The sequence below is a fragment of the Artemia sp. Qi Xiang Cuo genome, chromosome 7, assembly GCF_049724085.1.
Source record: "Artemia sp. Qi Xiang Cuo chromosome 7, ASM4972408v1, whole genome shotgun sequence".
Lineage (NCBI taxonomy): Eukaryota > Metazoa > Arthropoda > Branchiopoda > Anostraca > Artemiidae > Artemia > Artemia sp. Qi Xiang Cuo.
Window position 1 is genome coordinate 52,365,246 of NC_142800.1, and position 20,784 is coordinate 52,386,029.

Below are 20,784 nucleotides of genomic sequence, written 5' to 3' on the forward strand. Positions count from 1 at the left end.
TGACTAAATTAAACACTACTATTTGTATCATGATTTTCAAAAGAGTTTATGTTGTTAAAATATTCTGAAAAAGTTTCTTCAGCATATAAATAGCAGGTCAAACTATAAACTCTTAAAGGAAAACCCGAAAGATTCAAATTATTATTTTCTTTTTCCCTGAAAAAGGCTATGTCAATATAAAACGAACAGAAATTAATTAAAAAGAACTTTTTCCACAAAATAAGTTTTTCAAACAAAAGTAAAGAACTCCATTAAACCAAAAATGATCAAAAACATAATCAAATAATCTACCAACCATACAACAACCAAAAATCAGTATCAATAAATAAATGAAACCCAAAATCAACAGCAATTGAAAAATAAATAACAGAGTCAAACACAAATCGAGCAGACATTAATATGAGTAGGGTTCAAAACCCTTATGCTTTCTGAAAGCCAGAATATAATTTGTACTTTACTGAAAAGATTCTTTCAAATATTTTCACTTTTATAACTTTAAGGAATCAAAAATTAATTAAGATTTTAAGGAATAGATATCAGCATAATCCTATATTAGACTGACAATCCACATTCATTTAAATTTTTTCAGTAAAGTGCAAATTATATTCTGGCTTTTAGAAAGAATAGGGGTTTTGGACCCTACTCATATTAATTTTTGCTCGTTTTGAGCTTGAATCCGTTATTTATTTTAATTTCTGTTCGTTTTGGGTTTCATTTATTTATTGATACTGATTTGTGGTAGTTGTATACTTGGTAGGTTATTTAATTAATTTGAATCTTGTGACCTAGCTCTAGGGTAAAGGCACCGATGATTCGACAGTGCAATTTCGGAACCACTGTCGAAATTTTCCTTCAAAACGGGATAGCTCTGCTTAACCCTGACTTAGAGCGCCATCTCTTGGAGCCGTCGTTATATTTCGACGGTGCGAAACGTGGACACTATATCCGGTACACCCAGATAAGAAAAGTACATTCAATTCGGTCAGTTTCCTGTTTTTGACATAAAAGGAGCTCCTAACAATTTTTCAGGTATGTAATGTTCAAACTTTCATTACTTGGTTATTTATTGCAAGAAAAGGTTGGGATAAGCGCCAATGTGTCGAGATACATCTGATCTTCTATGAAATGTAGCCTCATTAGCTTTTTCTTGATAAAATTAAGTGAAAACGGCGACGGAAATTGTATTGTCGAAACTAGGTTCCAAGTGTCGAAAATTCTTGTTCGATATAGTGGAATACCAGGCGGACTAAAAATGTTCCTTCAGCCGCATTCAAGCGTAAATATTGGCTTCTATCAAGGGATTTATTTCTTTGGCGAATATCTTGTAGTAACCTTGTCGAAATTTTGGACAGAAAGCAACGGACCCTGTCGAAATATAGGTGACTTTGTCGAAACTTCACTGAACATGTAAAACAGATGAGAAATAATAGGTGTCGCAATTCCAGGATCCACTGACGACACCATAGGCACCATAGCTGTCGAATTTACGGGTGGTTTCTACGCAACGAGAGATTTTGATGATTATTATTTCTAATAATATTTCAGATGAAAGAACATTTAAACAAAAGGTTTTTTTTAAACTTTGAAATTTTACTTACAGACACTGGATTTTTTCATCATCTGAGGAACTGCCCCTTGGCCTCATACCATGCTGGGGCGTAAATTGCTATGGGGCAGGGGGGGGCAGTTGCCCCCAGACCTCGTTTTGCCCCCCCCCCCCCCAGACCTGATTTTGCCCCCCCCCAGATTTTTTTTAGATTATACCCTTATTTATCCTTCCATCTGAATAAAAAATAAAAATTTTATTGAACACAAAATCTTATACAAAATAATGTGTAGGCCTATGTTTTGGACAAAACTAAGAATCTGCATATGAAAATAAAATCCACTAAATCAAACAAATTTCTTGAAATCCACTCCCGTTTTCCTAGACCCTATCCCTTCCGAAATGCTAGTGAAACAATTTTGTTATACTGAATTTGTTATACTAAATACTATTTGTATTTAATAATGTATATTAAATTTTTTGTACCGATTTTGTTATACCAAATACTACATACTTGAAACAATTTTGTTAGTTTTATTACTTCTACTTTTTGCATAGTCTTTTATGCATTAAAGGAAGTTGAAGAAAAACAAAGAAACAAGAATATACGTGTCAAATACACCAGGTTCCGCCCACAAGTATTCCCCAAATATTTAGACGAGTGTTGAATTGGGTTCCGACTTGCGTCAAAAACAGGTAACTTTATTGGTGTGTCGAATTTGTAGGTGAAAATGTTCTAATTTCGGAAAATTGGAGTTTTATACCCTTTCCAGACAAAACTTCAAACTTCCCGTCAAACAGTTAGATTCCTAGATGTTTTTCCTACATACTGAAACCCTTTTCAAACCGAAAGTGTTTAAATTAAGACTTCTAGAGTAGAAAAACTGGTTTTTTACAAAAACTGTCGAATCATCAGTTTGACACCCAATCCGGGTGTCGAATTGGGTTCTGACTTGCGTCGAAAACCGGTAACTTTTTTGTTGTGTCGTATTTGTAGGTGAAAATGCTCTAATTTCGGAAAATTGGAGTTGTGTACCCTTTCCAGACAAAACTTCAAACTTCTCATCAAACAGTTAGATCTCTAGATGTTTTTCCTACATACTGAAACCCTTTTCAAACCGAAAGTGTTTAAATTAAGACTTCTAGAGTAGAAAAACTGTTTTTTTTTACAAAAACTGTCGAATCATCGGTGCCTTTACCCTACAAGTTATGGCAAGACTGTCTAATCAATCCAATGTAATTTGGCCTTAAACTAAAAGTTTATAATGGATTTAACAGAATTTAAAATACTAAAAAAGGTCCTAGTTATAGTAATTCCTTGTAAATTAACCGTTCAAAAGCTCTCTGTGATGTGTTAGTGTCCTGCTATAAGTGAAGAATAAAAAAGAAAGAAAACAAAGGACATGTAAGTATTACCCTTCCAGAAAAGTGATTCTCCTTGTTGTTCAAGGCTGTAAAATTTCAATACAGGGGATAGAGCATTTTGACAATGGCAATTCCAATTGTAAAATTTTTATTTTAACTCTTTTCAATCAATCAATTTATTAATACTAAAAACAAAACAATTACAAACGTAAAGTTTATACACGCCCAAGAAGCTCAGCTTGTAAAGGGCCAACCAAACAAAATAAGACACTATTATGACACTATGCAAAAAAAAGGAAAAAAAGGGGGGAAAAACTACTATATTGGAAAAACCCGGCGAGAAAGTGCCTTTGCAGAAAGAGATAGAGGGACATCAGGAGGGATGGAGTTCCATAGTAAAATAGATTGATAAACAGGAGACCTCTGACCTGCTGTTGATGATCGCTTAGGTAAAATGAATCTGCGATAAGAGCTACGTCAAAAAGAAGAGTACCTACCTGAGCCTGACAGAAAGAAAAACTGCTGCAGAGATGGTGGAAGTGTACCTAGAAAATCAGAATGTGCTAAATAAAGGTAACTTTTACCCACAATACGATCCAGCGGAGCTATTCCGGTATCATTATAAAGATCAGAGGAAGGGTAAAAACGAGGTAGAAGAAAAGTAGCCTTCACTGCCCTATTTTGGGGTCTTTGAAGTGAGCAGAGAAGAGATTTATTAGTACTACCCCAGACAAAACAGCAATAGGAAAGGCAAGGAAAAATAAAAGCACAATAAAGAGAAAGCATAACATCTGGGGGAAGAAATGAGTTAACCCTATATAACATTGAAGATTGGCGGAGGACAAGGGAACGGGTGTGAGTTGTATGGGGTTTAAAAGAAATAAAACAGTCAAGGTACACACCAAGAAATTTCACTATAGTGGCTTGCAGTATAATATCATTCCCATAATTCAGGATGGTTGGCTCCATTGCGTCTCTCATACGATAAGGGGTCCTGAAGTGTACAATGGCACTTTTTTGGCTGTTGAGGGTCATACCTTTTGACCAGCACCAATCATTTACTTTATCAAGAAGACCTTGAGCTAGGGAAGTGGAAGATGGTAGGTCCACTGCAGCAATGAAAACGTTACTGTCATCAGCAAAGAGAATAGGGTGCAAAAGGGGATGAGGACCATCAACAAGATCATTAATAGAAATTAAAAACAAAAGTGGTCCAAGCACAGAGCCCTGTGGGACACCTTTCAAAATAGGCAAGGAAGAGGAAGAAGTACCATTAACTGAAACATACTGAGATCTCCCTGAAAGGTAAGACCTAAACCATTCAAGTGGGACTCCATGCACTCCAAATGAAGATAGTTTAGACAAAAGAACAGAATGAATAACCATATCAAATGCCCTTGAAAAGTCAAGAAATGGACCCAAAACACACAAGCCCTTGTCAAGATTAACATGCACAAACTCTGTTGCATCTGAAAGTGCATGCAAGGTAGAAAAACTGGGACGAAAGCCATACTGATGGTTAGTTATGAGAGAATTTCCTGCAGTCGTATTAGTACTAAATACAAATGAAGAGAGTCTACAATACACTACTTTTTCAACAACCTTAGAGATTACAGGAAGGAGAGAAATAGGTCTATAGTTTGAAATTAGAGATGAATCACCTTTTTTAAACAAAGGTACAGCATTAGCAACCTTAAATAAATGAGGAAAAACACCAGAAGAAAGAGAGAGGTTAGTTATGTGTGAAATGGGGTTAGAAAAAAACTGACCAATTTTTTTAAGAACATTACAGCTCAAACCAAAGCCATCAACTGAACAGCTACTTGAAAGCTGAGAAATAATGTTAGAAATTTCGGTAGCACTGCATGGGAAAAGGAAAATGACTTTTCTGCTAAGGGAAAACTACTTACTCTACTATAGGGTGGATTAGGAGCTGAAGGAAGTGGGGTGAAATACGAATTGAACGCGCTTGCTGAAGAATTGTTGTCCACGAAAGATCCATCAGCTTTCCTGTAACGGCAAGGGGGGGACTGTTTGAGTTTCTTGCGGGAAAGAGCTTCATTAACTACAGTCCAAACCTTTCGGAAATTCCCCTTACACTCATCAATTCGACGCGAAAAATAGAGCTTTCTGACTGCACGTACTGAAGAAGTAAGCACATTTTTATAAAGTTTATACTTCAAAAGATCATCCTGTGTCTTACTTTTACATGCAGCCTTGAACAGAGACGCCTTCATATGTGTAGCATTGATCAGACCTCTAGACATCCATGGACATTTGGGTATGGAATTCCGTGGCCTCTTTCTAAGAGGAAAAATGCTTATCCAACAGAGCTCCCATACGACACAAAAATAAATTGGTTGCACAATCAACATTATTAGCTTCAAGAACACTAGACCAATCATTACTCTGAAGACTATGTATTAAATTAGAAAATTCTTTATCTGTGGAAGTTCTAAAAGAAGACTCACCCCGCTCATAAACAGCAATCTCAGTTTGAGGCACAAAAAGTGAAACATAAATACGGAAGTAATCAGAAAGATCAGTGAAAACAAGACCAGAAGTAAACTTCAAATTAGAAGAATGAGAAATGAAAATATTGTCTATTAAAGCGGCAGAATTTCTAGTAGGGTCAACACGAGAAGAAAAAAAATTTGAAGGAAGTAGACCAGAAGAAGAAAGCACATCAAAGAGATGGTCACATTCATCACTTGATCCAATATTTAACATATTACAATTAAAATCTCCCAAAACACAAATACATTTTTTAGAGAAAGACCCCACACAAGAAAGTTGATCAAACAAATCGCAGAACAAATGTGTTGGAAAAGGAGGGGGCTTATAAAATAAACAAACAGTATCACATGCAAACTGGCTTTTCAGATAAATAACAAGAGAATAAACTGTCCTACTATTTGACACTACTGATGTAAACAAGGATTCAAGGTCAGACCTTCTTCTAAACTCAATATCAGACTATAAATAAAGAAATACCCCCTGAGCACTTTTGTTACCATTCTGGGGATATGGACAGCAACATAACCATGCATATCATAGGCTGTAAAATTTTCAACATCAGATAACCATGTTTCTGTTAAACCTATTACATCAAAACCACCAGTGAAAATTATGTGAGCTGCAAGAGTGCTGACATGACAAAAACATGATAGAAGCCAAGCTACATGATGGTGAAATGATCATAAACAAACATAGGAAAAATCAGTGGGAAGGCACATATTATTATAAGCATTGGCACAAACTATAATGTGTGACCAGTTGACATTATGGGGGTTACAAGTATATTGACATGACAATAATATAATGTAAATCAGGCAACATGAAGGTGTCAGAATCACAAACAAACATAAAGAAATATTAGTGGGAAGGGACATATCATCCAAACTATTGGCCCAAAGTGTAATATGGTACCAGTCAAAATTATGTAAGGACAGTGAAGAATAAGAGAGAAATATTTTAAGAACAGCAAGTAAATTCCTACAGAAACAATGCAATATATTATGACAAAATAAATCTAAATCCATCACTTTAATTTTCTGCATTTGCAGCACATAAATCAATTTCATTCTGATTATTGACCTTAACCACTCTTCCAGATTGGGTTTTATACAGGATATCACCTTTACTGGACCAAACATTACGTAAGCCAAGCTTTGACTTGGCATATGAAAGAAGTTGTAAGTGTGGTTTTGTAAGCATCTCAGAAAACAAAATCCCAGATCATTTCAAATCCTTCTTTTGTCTGAGAAGCAGTTGACGAACTCGTAAGTTTCAAAATTCTACAACTATGGGTCTGGGTTTTGCAGATGGTTTGCCAATTCTTTTGGCTGATACAACATAAGACTGAATAATTGGTATACCAGGAAAATTCCCAGCACATAGAGACAAGAGTCAACTTTCAGTGTTTTCATGGAGGTATCCTCTTTTACCCCAAAGACAATAATTTGGTTGCTCAACGCATGATGTTCAAAACTGTCATTTGATTTAGCCAGGTTAGTAGATAGGCTGAGAAGAGTTTTTTCGATATATCATGGATGACTCTAAAGTAGCCATAAAAGATTCAACAGAAATTATGCATCTGTTGTAGCTTTCAAGGGTTTTATCCACTAGATTACTAAGATCTAGGTTGAGGCCAGCATACCCATCTTGCTTGATTGCATCCAGCTTATCTGAAGAGATAGTGACATCATGTTGCATGAGTCTCTGTTCCTCTTTCATTTTAACCACTGCCTCATCTACCTGGGAAGAGATCTTAGTCAATATGAAGTCATCAAGTAACCCTTTCACTGAAGATTTAAGGTTGTCAGGTTGCAGTGAATCTGCTAGCATTTTATGTTTGATTTCTATGCTATTTATGTGGTTAGTGAGCATGAGTAGTTGCTCTGAAACAGGTTATGATCCAGAGAATTGGATTGAGCTATCAGACCTTAGTTCACAAGGTGGCTTGAGTTGACTTTTCATTTCTTATCTGAAGTAAACAGCAAAACAGGAACAGAATAAGCAGTGGTATAAGACAGTTTGGGTATAAGGCAGGATATTGTACACAATCTAGTAACAAATCTCAAATAGCAAAGCAAGGGATTGTGAAATTTGAAGAATAAAAATCTGCAGACTTTGCAGACTTTGGATAGGGTAAACTACTTGAAAAGTTTCAGCCAATGACCTCTGGTTCTTAAATTAGGACCAACAATAGAAAATAATGCTAGGAGAGCATTAGCCTTCATTACCTTATACAATAGAATGGCATCACCTTTAGTTCTATAGTATACAAGTGTTGGGAGTTTCAGCTTAGCTAGTCTTGCAGGGTAGGACTTTTACATCTTTTTTCAAAATACAGGAAGGCTAGAGACATTCCAACTTTAAGCTTGGGATGAACAAGTCTTTTATACAGAAGACTGATGACTTTCTGGGAATGAGTGGAAAGGATACACTTAATAAACTCATCCAAACCTTTTTAACCCCTTTTTAAGGTGTTTGCCAACAATAGGAAGGATATTAGTATTTCTGCAGGTGACACTGGCCCACAAAATGATTTTTAAAAAATTCTACAATGTACCTTCTACTCCACAAATCACAGATCTGATGTGCAATTCTGAGCTAGAAGTAGAAATCTGAAAATAAATATATGTACAGAGGAATTTTCTGGAGTTTTTAATCTCCATTAGATGTTTGTCTTGAGAAAAGCACTGAAAACCTTTAAAGTTGCTTCTTTTGCAGGTACATGGAAAACTAACAGAAACTAGAACGTTGTCTCAAATTCTTCTCAATGCCACCAAAGAACAGCTCCATGTCAAATTTTCCAGTAACCAGACCAAAAAATGAAATATTTGATCAAATTGACCATATTCATATTTTGATCAAACTGACCATGATCAAATGACATATTTTGGCAGGGGAAGGAGATTTGATTACTATTTTCCATAATTAGTGGACACTAGCTGTATTTTATTCAGGTTCCAAACAAATGAGAACAAACATAAGACAACCTGGGGCCCAAGTGTACAGAAACTACAGAGCCCAAAAATTACAAGATACTATAGAACATTACTGAAATAAAAATTTCATAGAATTCAGTATTCTGAACTTGATTCCATGTTTCATCATTGAATTTTTTCCCTTGGTCATCTAAAACACTAATTTCACCAAGGTTCCACACCTTTTTAGGTGGTACTTCATCAACTGTTAACTGTAAATAGCCAAAATATTTGTTAACTGCTTCTGGTCTGGCAGCTACTCTAGAATTCTAAATATTGCTTAAAAATCTCTCACTTAGGACATCTCTGAAAAATTCCTCACTTTTTCTAAAAAAAAAAAAAAAAAAAAAAAAAAAAAAAAAAGAACCAGTCTTGTTCAGGAAGGTTGTTTGAGAATTTCATTTCACAACAGTTCCTCCACGACTGTTGAGACAAGACTGAACCAACTTCTTGGATTCAGGTCTATCCATGGGAAATCAAATTTGGATAATTCAATTTCAGCATGTACCATCAAACCTCTTTCTTTTTCACCTGGAACAGTAATCTCCCTGCATCAATTACAGTGGGACTTGGTTAGTTTTTTTTTTCTTCTCACAAGTGCTTCTGGGTATTTGGAATGTTTTGCCTGCCTCTCTTTGTGTCACTTGACTGCTTCTTATATCTGATACAGCATATTGTAATTTTTTGTCATTGTAGCCACTTTATGCTTTGATCCCAGATTGTCTCATGTATGTTCTCAGCATCTTCTCATTTGTTCAAGTCAAATCTTGTTCTTCTATTTCAGAGCATCTGGGCCAATTTCACCCAATCATTTTTTTTCCGTTTTTTGGAATATTTGATTTGCAGCTGCTCCTTGGTAGTAATGAAGAGGATTTAAGAGGACATTGTAGCCTCTATTAATTTCTTTGTGTATCTATAAGAAAAGCAGCTTTATAGATTTTGCCCAGTGCTTGTCATGATAAAGTTTTGAGAGAATTTAATACCACAGGAAAGTCCTCTGTATATATATTTATTTTTCAGATATGTACTTCACAAGCTGTTATTCAGTGTATAGGTCCATTCTTTTCCATAATAGACTTGCATATGTTTTTTTCTGTTTTATTTAAGATTTCCTTGAGTCACAGACATGGTCAAAAAGATTGTTTTATAGTACAGTAAAATGAATAAAAAACAACATCTCCCATGCCAAGGTCCTTTGATGTGTTGCAACATCTGTGACCATTTGGTTACAGTTGAAGATAAGCTACAATGGCCCTTTGATTCAATTAAAACACTCTAGAAGTGCAACAATATTAGCAGTTGCTAGTTGAAAGCTTCCATAAAATTTGATTTGCATCTAATCTTATGGACCTTCTTAGGTTCAAGTACTCTCAGATTTATTTCAATGCTACCAGTAAGAGAAATTCAATGCTCTCAGTCAAATACAATCTCCTGTGTGAGCAGGTTCATTATATTAGGTAAATTATGGACTCTGCTCAGCTGTAACTTCCTTTCTTCATCCCTATTTCTGGAAAAAAAGCATTTCCTGTTTTGTTTTGTGGTAGCACTTGATTAGATCTTTCATGAGCTCCCTAGCAAGAAGCACAGCTGCAAAACAGGCCTGCATGGTGACCTCAAGAAGCAGTATCTTTCAGACATTATAGCCTACTAAACAAAGCAGTATTGAACTGACATTTCTGCCATTAAAGTGAGAAATGAGGTTATCAGATGGCTTGGTGTGGAATCAACTAGGGATCTGATTGGTAAGGATTGTTCAAAAAGGGAAATAAAGCCAGTGCAGAAAACTACCATCCCATAAGTATAACTTCTGCTGTTGCTAAAATCCTGGAAAGAGTGGTAATGAACTCTGTCATGAAGCATCTTAAACTTAATGGGATACTATTGCCCAGCCAACATGGTTTCCAACCAGGGAAGTATATAAAAATCAATTTGCTGGAGACTTATGATGTCATAACAGACATGATTGGTCAGGACTTACCAGTGGATATCTTGTTGCTTGACCTTGGAAAAGCATTTGACAAAGTTCCACATCCACACTTGAACAAATAACTTACCTTGTGTGGAATTAATGCAGACCATGTGGGATCAGCTTTTCTTACAGATAGAATACAGACAGTGGGGCTTTTTACTAAAGAAGGAGAATCAATCCTCTTGGCGAGATGTGGAGTCATCAGTGGTGTCCTGCAGGGTAGTGTCTTAGGACCTATCCTATTCAACATCTACACAGATGATGTTTTTCAATTAACTAAAAATTATCTAACTCTCTATGCTGACAACTCAAAGTTGTTTGATGCAGTCAATCATGAGTCATTACAAGTGGATCTTGACCATATTCAAAAATGGGCAAGAACATGGCACATGAGCTCCAATACTGACAAATGTAGTTTTATTCATTTTGGCAAGTCCAACCCTGGTTTCAAGTACTTTATGGCCAATCCAGCTGTAAATAACATTCAAGAGCAGCAAAATGTGGATGAAAAAAGGGATCTTGGAATCATTGTTGACACAGCGTAAATTCCATTCAAACTGCAAAAAGACTATGTCTCATGCAAACTCTGTCCTAGCACTCTGAAAGAAAAATATATTCAGTAGGTCTCCTTATATTTTTGTGAGGTTGTGCAAGGCCCTTGTCAGACCAGTGTTTGATTTTGGAATGTGCATAGCATCACCAGGATAGAGGGGTGATGTACAGCTTCTAAAAGGGGTGCAAAGGAGAGCCACAAAGGCAGCATCTAAGATGACAGACAAGCCTTATGATGTACATTTAAAAGAGCTGGAATTATCTACACTGGTTTACCAATTATGATGAGCTGATATGCTTACAACATATAAGCTTACTTCACATGAAACCTCCCCAATCCATTTCTCAATTTCCCAAAACATTGGTGCTGACAGGAGGGGACATTCAAAGAAGCTTTTCAAGCAATCTGTGAAAACTTGACACCAACAACAGTTTTTCTCCTGCTGTGTAATAAACCACTTGAATAGTCTCAAATAAAACAGTCTCAGCACCCAATAACAAAGTTTTCAAGATGTAACTGGATGTTGAATGGAATGGTTTTCCCTGGAAGTACCAGTGGGATGCATTTTATGTTTGATCATTCACATCAAGTATAGAGCAATTAACAGATCACAATGGATCTTAATTTGTTCTGAAGTGCAAATTAAGGTAATTAATTAAGGTAATATCTTAATGGACTTTATCCCAATGAATTCAGTGAAAGACTGATTCACTTTGGTTTAAGTGGAAAGGTAACAATCTCAGAGGTTGAGATAAAAAAAGATGATCTTAGGGGCTTATATATTATTGTGATTGCAAAATCTATAATCTTGATAGATTTTGAGAACTCAGTCTGTATGAATACATTTTAAACTTAATTTTAAAGAGATCCAATCACTTAAATTAGAAGAAATAAGGATGAAAAGCTAATATTGGATAGCAAGAAAAATGACTGAATGGACAACTTCAATAAAAAGTAAATTGGGGCATTTTTATGATTCTGAAAGATGATTATTAAGTCATTTCTTAAAAACAATCAAAGAATGAAGCAGCAGTATTTTTGGGGTCTTTCAGGATTTCTTTTCTATTGAAATAAATAAAAAGAAATGAATAATGTTCTCTTCTTTCCTTGAATAATCTTGTAGACAGTATTTTGCATTTGTTTCTGTTGGCCAGTATCAGGTAAGTTTCACACCTTGTAGCAGCAACTCTAAATCAAAACACTGAAAACTCAGTAATTATTCAACTAATTTAGTTGTGATACTTGGTGCTTTGCTCTAAGTTCAAACAGTTAAATCTTTGGATATTTGTGGTTTCTCTTATTGAATGATGACAAATTTGATCATTGGTATTTTGCAGCTGGCAGCCATTTATGATATTTCACTGAAGACATTTGTCCAGAAGACTCAGAAGACTGACAAAATTAGTCATAAAACCAGTTTATAAAACTGGTTCAGAATAAGTATTTTTTAAATAGCCTCACAGTTTTGAACACTTTGGCACATATCACTTTCACTTAGGGATGAATCACTTGTAATATCCTACCCACTATGGCATACAAAAAAAACAGGTCATTCAATACACAGCTAGCTTATCCACTATTTCAGGGTAGTTACATTGACTTCTCACTTGATGGCTTCAAAAATACTGTCTTGGATTAGCCCTTGCCAATCCTTTAATATAAAAAAAATAAAATAAAAAAAAAAAAAATATATATATAATCAATGTAAAAACTCCTTATATTTTTATCAGTCTTGATTCACTCCCACAATTGGTTAAAACATTGTTGATATCTCCCTTGGCATCATGATTGATAGACAGGCATGTGAGACCATTCAACCTCCCCTCTCCTGTCTGATTTTGGAGGTATGTTTTAAGCCGTTTTAGTGTGCTAACACTCTGCAGATGTCGTTATGGCAGGGAGGGTGGAGAATACAATCAAGAGTAAAGCACAGTTGGAAAAAAACAGTTATTGCAGATGCCAAGAGTTCCAGAAACTTTATCAGAATGATGAGACTTGCCTATAGATCTCCAGCTCAGCAAGGAGACTAGTCTCAGAGAAATGGAACTGCATATAGTTTTGCAGCTTTTTCACAACCTTGGCTAATACAGAATCACAATAAAACAAAAGAGCAGAAGTTGGATTTGAAATGTTGTAGCTTGATGGTTAAGAAATTTTATTCAGAGTTCTTCAAATAACTGCTAGAGATATGGGGAAAAGACAAAGTCCTTTTAAAAAGAGAAGTGACCAAAGAGGGAAATCACCTAAGATGATGTATTGTTATTGAGGCAAGTGTCCCAACATTTTTAGCCATCTTGGCTACTTTTCCATAAATAGAAGGAAAACCCATTTCTACAAGCTCTTTTAATGCAGAGTTGCATAGATTGATATATCTACAGCAGGAAAGTATATTTAGATTTTCCTTCTGCAGAGAAACAGAAGCTGAAAGCAGAATCAAACTTACTTTTCCAACAAGAATCAGAGAGAAAATGAAGCTGAACTCAGTTATGGCTGCTATTAAAGAGTTGCCTTTCACCATTAGACCTATATCTGACTGATTGTCAACAAAGCTCTCCAGTGGTCTAACAACAGCAGGGAAGAGCTCCATAAAAGTGACAACACATCATATCTTTCCATCCAGTGTGTTACAGAAGTGAGGGAGCTTTTGATTTTTTTTTTTTTTTTTTATGTTACAGAAAGGATGGCAGTGTAAATCTTAATAGCTCAGTTTATTTGGGGCAAGTGAAAAAAACAACAATTTCTTACAAGTATCCATACAGCATTTTAATTAAGTCCAGTTTAAAGTCCTTCACCATGGCAAGGTTTAAACAATGCATGCAAATGGTAAGTGGATACTGCTTTCACATCTCTACTTGACCACCCTTATACAATCTGGACATATTACTACCTTCATTAAAGCCAGCTCTGACTAACTTGTTCATGTCTAATCCAAACTCTCAGCACAGTCTAATAATCTACTTCATAGACCTATACCTGTCAAATCATTTGCATTGTTGAAGTGCAAAACCTTTCTTCTATTTAATGACTATCATAGAAACAGATGACAAGAACAAGCTGCTCCTTTAAAGTTATACCACTTGGATATAAAAAGAATCATTTGTTTTTTTGGTTTATTCAAAATTGTGTCCTGATTGACATTGCCTATACTATTGGTAATATTGTTCTGCACTAGAAGAGGTACAAATTTAATGTTTTCATGGATGATTTGAAATGTTCCTGCAATTTTGACCTTCATAGCTACATAATGGTCAGCCATGTTAATATTTTATTTGATCCTTAACATAAATACAAGAGGAAATACCACTTTCCTTTCTTTGCAGGTCTTAGAAAAAAGGCCAGGTTCAGAAACTAGGAAAATGAACCCAGGGTTCAGAAGAGGAGACAAATAAAATGCAACTATTGTTGTCCCAAAATCTGTTGTTTCATGCCTTGCTCATTGACAATCCTCTTACCTTATTCAACAAGAATTTTATTGAGCATATTGTTGGTGAAATCAAACAACAATTATGTGAGCTGTTTTTTTCAGTTTGAGCAATGAGATTAGAAAGTTGATAAGGCAGCCATCTTAACTCTAGTTCTTGTTCTGTATTCATTTCACCCAATCTTTCCCAAGAAATTAGACAGCCCTCCCTTTTCTAAGTATTTTCAATTTGTTGAAAGAAAGACCAGATGAATTTAAAGAAAAACTCACATTTTCTAATGATATAAGCATCATTTAAACTGAATATCTCTATCTACAGCACAAAAAAGAGGAGTTAGATGATTTTCCTAAGATGTCCAGGGAGTAGATGTTGGCATTTACTCTTTTCTTATTAACTTGTATCTTGTGACCCAGCTCTACAAGTTATGGCAAGACTGTCTAATCAATTCAATATAATTTGGCACAAGCTAAAAGTTTATAATGGATTTAACAGTGTTTAAAATACTTACAATGGCACTAATTATAGTAAGTTCCTTTTAAATCAACCTTTCAAAAGATCTCTGTGATGTTCTAGTATCCTGCTGGTAGTGAAGAATAAAAAGAAAGTAAACACAGGGCACATAAGAATTACCCTTCCAGAGAAATGATTCTCCTTGTTGTAGATGGCTGTAAACTTTTGGATATAGGGGAAAGAGGATTTTGACAATGACAATTCCTATTGTACAGTTTTCATTTTAACCTGAAACATAACTTTCAAGGCTTTTCAGGCTATTTTTAGAAATCCCCATAAATTTATTTTTGCCTTAAATTGCAGCTTGAAAAAATCTAAGGATTTTTGCATACTTTAAAACCTTATAAATTAGAATTGAGCAAAAAGGTAAAATTCACCCAAATTTTATCAAATATTTCGGAATGGGTTCAAACCCCCCTGGGTATAGCCTTGGCCTATATTAATAGGCTATCTCACCTAGCCTAATTTTTACAAGCCAAAAGAAAAGTACTAAGATTTATGGTAATCTGTAAAATAGATTGTAAATCGAATTTAATCTACCTAGAAACTACACTTGTAGGCATAGACTTACTTTTTCAATATAAGTAATTATTTTAGTACCAAATTGATTTGTTGACAAATATTTCTTCTTTTGCTCTCAAAACAGCGTTTCTGCCTCCTTAAAATTTATTATTTGTTAAAGTTGTTTTGTAACTACTACTTCTAATCCTGACAACTCACTGCAATCTTCACGTCAATTTATTCAAAACTCACTCTTTATTCCATTCCACGTTGTCTAAATTTGCTTCCCATTTTTCTTATGACCTCTAAGGGCTTTTTCCGCCGTCCAACAGAAAATTGTTAGCTAACATTTTTCCCAACAATCATTTTTCCGCCGTCCAACTAAAAATTGTTAGCTAACATTGTTAGAAGATTTCTCTAACAAATCGAATGCTTGTTGAAGGAAATTGTTGGGGAATTTAAAGCGAAATATTCAAAAACAATAAAGATGGATACTTTTTATGCTTATAATATTGACAAAGAATCGAGGACAGCAACTGTTTCTCACAGTTAGTATATTCTTTAGTTAGTTTCCTTAAAAGCCAGGGTTTCCTATTTGACCTTAGAGTTAATGTTAGAGTTAATGAGAAGTCATAAGAGAGTTTTAGTTGTTTTGTTTTAAATTCAATAATTTTTCTTGATATAGGCTAGCCTTAAAGTTATTATTGCAACAAGTGTGAGCCACAGCTCTTTAGTGGGACCATGGACTTTTTATCCCTTGCTATTCTAGGCTATACAAATTATTTGGTTGCAAATATGGTAACAGTGTAGAGTTACAGCTCTCCTAAAAGAAACAAGCCTTAGGGTCATTGTTGCAACAATTGATAGCCACAACTATTTAGTGGGAACTTGGCCTTTATATCTATTGCTATTCTATGCTAAACAAATAACTTTTGTAGGAAATATGGTAACAGTATAGTTACAGAACTTTTAAAGGGAAAATGCTAAATAAATTAGTAGCCTATATTTTATATAGCCCTACTACATATTGTATGGTTGGGGTATCCTCATGAAATTGTACTTGGTAATTCAAAGATCGGTAAAATTCTATTTTAGCTACTTTTGGCTATCTTGGGAAGGAGTTTGGTTAGGAAATTGAAACTTTCAGGGATAGACCTACAGGCTAAAGTATGTCCCGGGAAGGTATTTTGAAGTACCTACCTCCACTCCTCCCTCTAGAGGCTCCTGACCTTTGATGACCTTTAAAAACCTGTGTCTTATAAAAGTGAAACCTTGTAATATAGATCTTCTGCTTAAAATGAAGTCCAAAAAAATTGTTTTCAGCTTCACAACTTTGCTCAATCCTGATTTATAGAGTTTTAAAGATATGCAAATACATTTCCTAAATTTTGAAAATTAACATTGATATTGCTTAAAATACTACTCAAATAGCAGGAATTGCATTTTCAGAACTAAAGCCAGAGAAAAAGAATCTTATAACTGAAAATTATGGTAAAATGCTGTTTTGTCAAAATTTCAATAGGTATAGACCTGTCATGTAGGCAAATTTCAGGATCCTCTAGAGAGAGAAGGAGAGGAGATAAGTACTTCAAAATACCTTCCCAGGACATATTTTAGCCTGTAGACCCATCCCTGAAAGTTTTATTTTCCTAACCTCACCCCTTTCCAAGATAGGTAAAAGTAACTAAAGTAGAATTTTACCCAAAGATCTACCTTTCTGACTAAATTGTTTATCTTGGTATTCCTATTGGAATTACCATTTCTCACACTTGCCATCTCCTAACAGAAGTCATCAAATGCTGCAAATCAGCTTCCTGTGCTTCTATAGTGTTCACTAAGCTTGGTTTCAATCACCATTATCTTGCATTGCTGTACAACACTGTTGGTCTCCCCCACATCCTCTACATTGCACTCTTCTTGAAGATTCTTACAAATGCCAATAAACTGAAAATCCACACCACTTTTTTCTGTTTTGCCAAATATCTACTGTGATATCCAACTTGAACATAGAATTCACAGCTCATCAGTTGTTTTCACATAGCAGATGTTACTATAGCTGTTGCTAAACTTATGGAGAAACATGTCCAGAAGGTTTCAAGATATTCTTGGAGCCAGCTTCTTTAATTCTAGCTATGTTGCCATAGTTGTATAGTGATAATTTACTCTTTTTTTCTTATTCTTTCTTTGTAGTGCTCTGTCATTTTCTTTTTGTACTAAGCCAGGTTTTCAATAAATAATAAAAATAATGTATTTTAGAGTTAAAAAATCAATTATTTTTATATAAAAAGAAATAAGAAAGATGATTTGATTAATGTAAAATTTATATATATATATATATATATATATATATATATATATATATATATATATATATATATATATATATATATATATATATATATATTAATAATAAAAAAATTGAGATTGTTTAACCAGTGATCAGAAGGAGTTGGTATGTTTGTGACAAACCTCACCTGGAAAAGATTCTTATCAGTATCTTTTTGATTTTAATCTGTTGTTTATAAATTTGTATGTAATTGTTTTGGTTATATTCCTTAAAAGCCAGGTTTTCCTACTTGGCTGTGGAGTTAATCACAAGATTAGTTTAAGCTCTAAATCTTACTTTATCAAAAGTTTGCAATAAGCCCTTTTTTGCAAAATTCACTTTTATTAAGGTCAGTGAGGTTAAGCTCTTAAATTACTTTTTGTTATGGAGGACTGAAGAAGCCTATGTTGGGTACGTTTTTTATTAGCCTATGTTAAAGCATTGGTATCTGAGGCAAATGAAAATAGTAGCACAGCTGGGTAGATGAAACTATCAGGAACTACCTCTTTGTTTGCAGTATGGAAATCAAACACTGAAATTGTAAGAGATTCAGTCAATTTCTGTTCAATTAAACAATTGTTCCAAATACAGCCATACAGTCATTATTTCAACAATTGTGAGCCACAACTCTTTCATGGGACCATAAACTATTTATCCCTTGGCATTCTAGGCTATACAAATAACTTGGCTGGAAGTATGATAACAGTGTAGATTTACAGCTCTTCCATAGGAATCATGCCTTGGGGTCATTATAACAACAAGTGTGAGCCACAACTCTTTAGTGAGACCAAAGGACTATGTATCCCTTGCTATTCTAAGTTATACAGATAACTTAGCAGGACATATGGTATCAGTGTAGCATTAGAGTTGTCTTAAAAGAAACATGCCTTATGGTCATTATTGCAACAAGTGTAAGCCACAACTCTTTGACAGGAACATGGACTTAGCTATATATCTGTTGCTATTCTAGGCTGAACAAATAACTTATCAGGAAATATGGTATCACTGTAGTTGTAAAGCTTCTAAAGGGAAAGTGCTAGATAAATTGAACTAGTAGCCTATATTTTATCTAGGGCCTACTAAATACATTATGGGTGGGCTATGATTCTAGTTTTTATATTTAGCAAATCATTTTTTATATATAAAAGGAAATAAAAAATACTATTTTAATCTCGTTTTTTATGTAGAATACATGTATACATTAATAGTAGATAACTTAAGATTTTTAACTAGTCATCAGAAGAAGTTGAATGGTGTAATCTAATGTTTTTTACATTTGCATGTAGTTGTAAACTTGATCTTTTTTCAATTTTTAATTTCAAGTTATATAATTTGTGTGTTTTTTTGTTGCAGTCAAATACTGGAAAGGGGGCATATCTATTTGGCCTCTATACTTGAGAGCTAAATTGACCTGTGTGCAGAGCAGTCAAACTATTTGTTAATTCCCTTAACAAATAGTACCAACTGGTACTTGAAGAAACACCATAAATCAGATGCATCTGCCAAAAAAATGTTGTTGAATTTGAGGGTTTTTGTAAATTAATATTTTGTTCTATCAAAAAGTCACTTTATAATAGTCTACCTACTCACTCATGCTGTCATGCAGGCTAAATCCCTGTTGCTTAAAAAGGATCGTATAGTCACAGAAAAGTTTACAGTTGAATAAATTTTAAAATTATAGATTGGATTTGGTTTTTGTATGGTTTATTTTCCTTTACTTTTGTATCAAGTTCAGTTTAACCTGTCAACTTAATTTAAAAAAAATTAATTTAGTACATGTTACTATTGTCTTGATCCAAGGTCAGAGCTACAATGTTACTATGGTCTTGATCCAAGGTCAGAGCTACACTTTTTTGCTCAAGTGTTTTTTTTTCTTTTTTTTACTGCATGCCTGTCCTAAAATAGCTTTTGTTTCATACATTGTAATTTAAAGTTATTGCTATTAATATCCCTGTGAAAATTTTTTCCATAGTATTCTGTGAAATCTTGGCTATGATGATTGTCATCATGATTATTGTAGCCACTGGTTCAGCATAGGCACCATACTAAGCTTCCTCATTTAGTTTAATGAGGATTTATTCTATTTCAGATGCTGACATGTCTGGAGACAGATTTATTGTGAGCCAGTCAAACTACTCAGCCTATGGTATCAGTGAAGAGCAGTTTCTCAGTATTTTTGATCATGGTTCTGAAGAAAGTCCAGGAGGTACCAGCACCCTTAGACTGTGGTGCAACTCAAAGGACCCTGATCAGCAAGCAAGAGACAATCAAGCAAAACTTGCCTTATTTGAAATATTGGTAACTGATGCCATTAAGGCAAAATTACAAATTAAATTAATAAAAAAAAAAAAATGGTGTGGGCAGAAGTGGCAAACAATCTGAGACTGAAGGGATTTGAAGTTATGGAAGGGGAGGTGGGGACAAACAAAGTATGGGCACAAGCTCGGTCCCTGGAGCAGGGACCGGTGTGGGCAGAAGTGGCAAACAATCTGAGACTGAAGGGATTTGAAGTTATGGAAGGGGAGGTGGGGACAAACAAAGTATGGGCACAAGCTCGGTCCCTGGAGCACACCTATAAAAAGTATATTGATTCCTGCAAAAACACAGGATCAGAATATAAAAAGCCTCCAAGGTTTTTTGAAGAGATGGATAAATTATGGGGGGACAAACACAATATCAATCCCCCCAAAATATATGATTCTATTGTGAGTCCTAATGTTCAACCTGGAACTTCTAGTACTGGGAGTGATAATCAACCTAAAATATTGCAAAATTTGAAAACCAGTATGAGTGAAAATTATGTTACAGGAAATGAAGCTCAACCTGGAACACTGCAAAATTTGAACACCAGTATCATAAGTGAAAGCAATGTTACAGTAAATGAAGCATCTAGCAGTTCGAAAAAAAGAAAACAAAATCAACAAATTGATGAATTTTTAAAAGAGATGAGACTATTCAGGCAGTCTTTTGAAAATGCACTGATTAAAAAAGAGCAGGGAAGACAGAGGAGACATGATGAAAAAATTAAAAAAATAGATGAACTCATTAAAACAAAAAGAGGAAAAAAAAGAAAGAGAGAGAGTAGTGAAGATGAATAAAG

The 20,784-nt window shown here is 34.6% G+C and overlaps 2 protein-coding genes across 2 annotated transcripts in view; one reads left to right on the forward strand and one right to left on the reverse strand.

Annotated features, from left to right (window-relative positions):
* The window catches only part of LOC148950410 (uncharacterized), a 73,387-nt gene extending 57,877 nt beyond the window's left edge, over positions 1-15,510 (reverse strand). Inside the window, exon 1 of the mRNA XM_089092389.1 lies at positions 15,429-15,510. The gene's annotated coding sequence lies outside the window, so the exon portion shown is untranslated. The remainder of the gene's footprint in view (positions 1-15,428) is intronic.
* Positions 15,511-15,739: 229 nt separating this feature from the next.
* On the forward strand, positions 15,740-20,073 carry LOC148950411 (uncharacterized). Its single transcript, XM_089091592.1, has 2 exons — positions 15,740-15,906; positions 19,774-20,073. Exons 1-2 carry the CDS (start codon positions 15,846-15,848, stop codon positions 20,064-20,066), a joined length of 354 nt encoding a protein of 117 aa, XP_088947718.1. The 5' UTR covers positions 15,740-15,845; the 3' UTR covers positions 20,067-20,073.
* Positions 20,074-20,784: the final 711 nt, after the last annotated feature.

Excerpts from the sequence above, each read along its gene's own strand:
- LOC148950411 (XM_089091592.1), top strand. The coding sequence starts at position 15,846 with ATGGATACTTTTTATGCTTATAATATTGACAAAGAATCGAGGACAGCA. Across the intron at positions 15,907-19,773 it reads GACAGCAACTGTTTCTCACA|ATGCTGACATGTCTGGAGAC; the intron begins GTTAGTATATTC and ends ATTCTATTTCAG.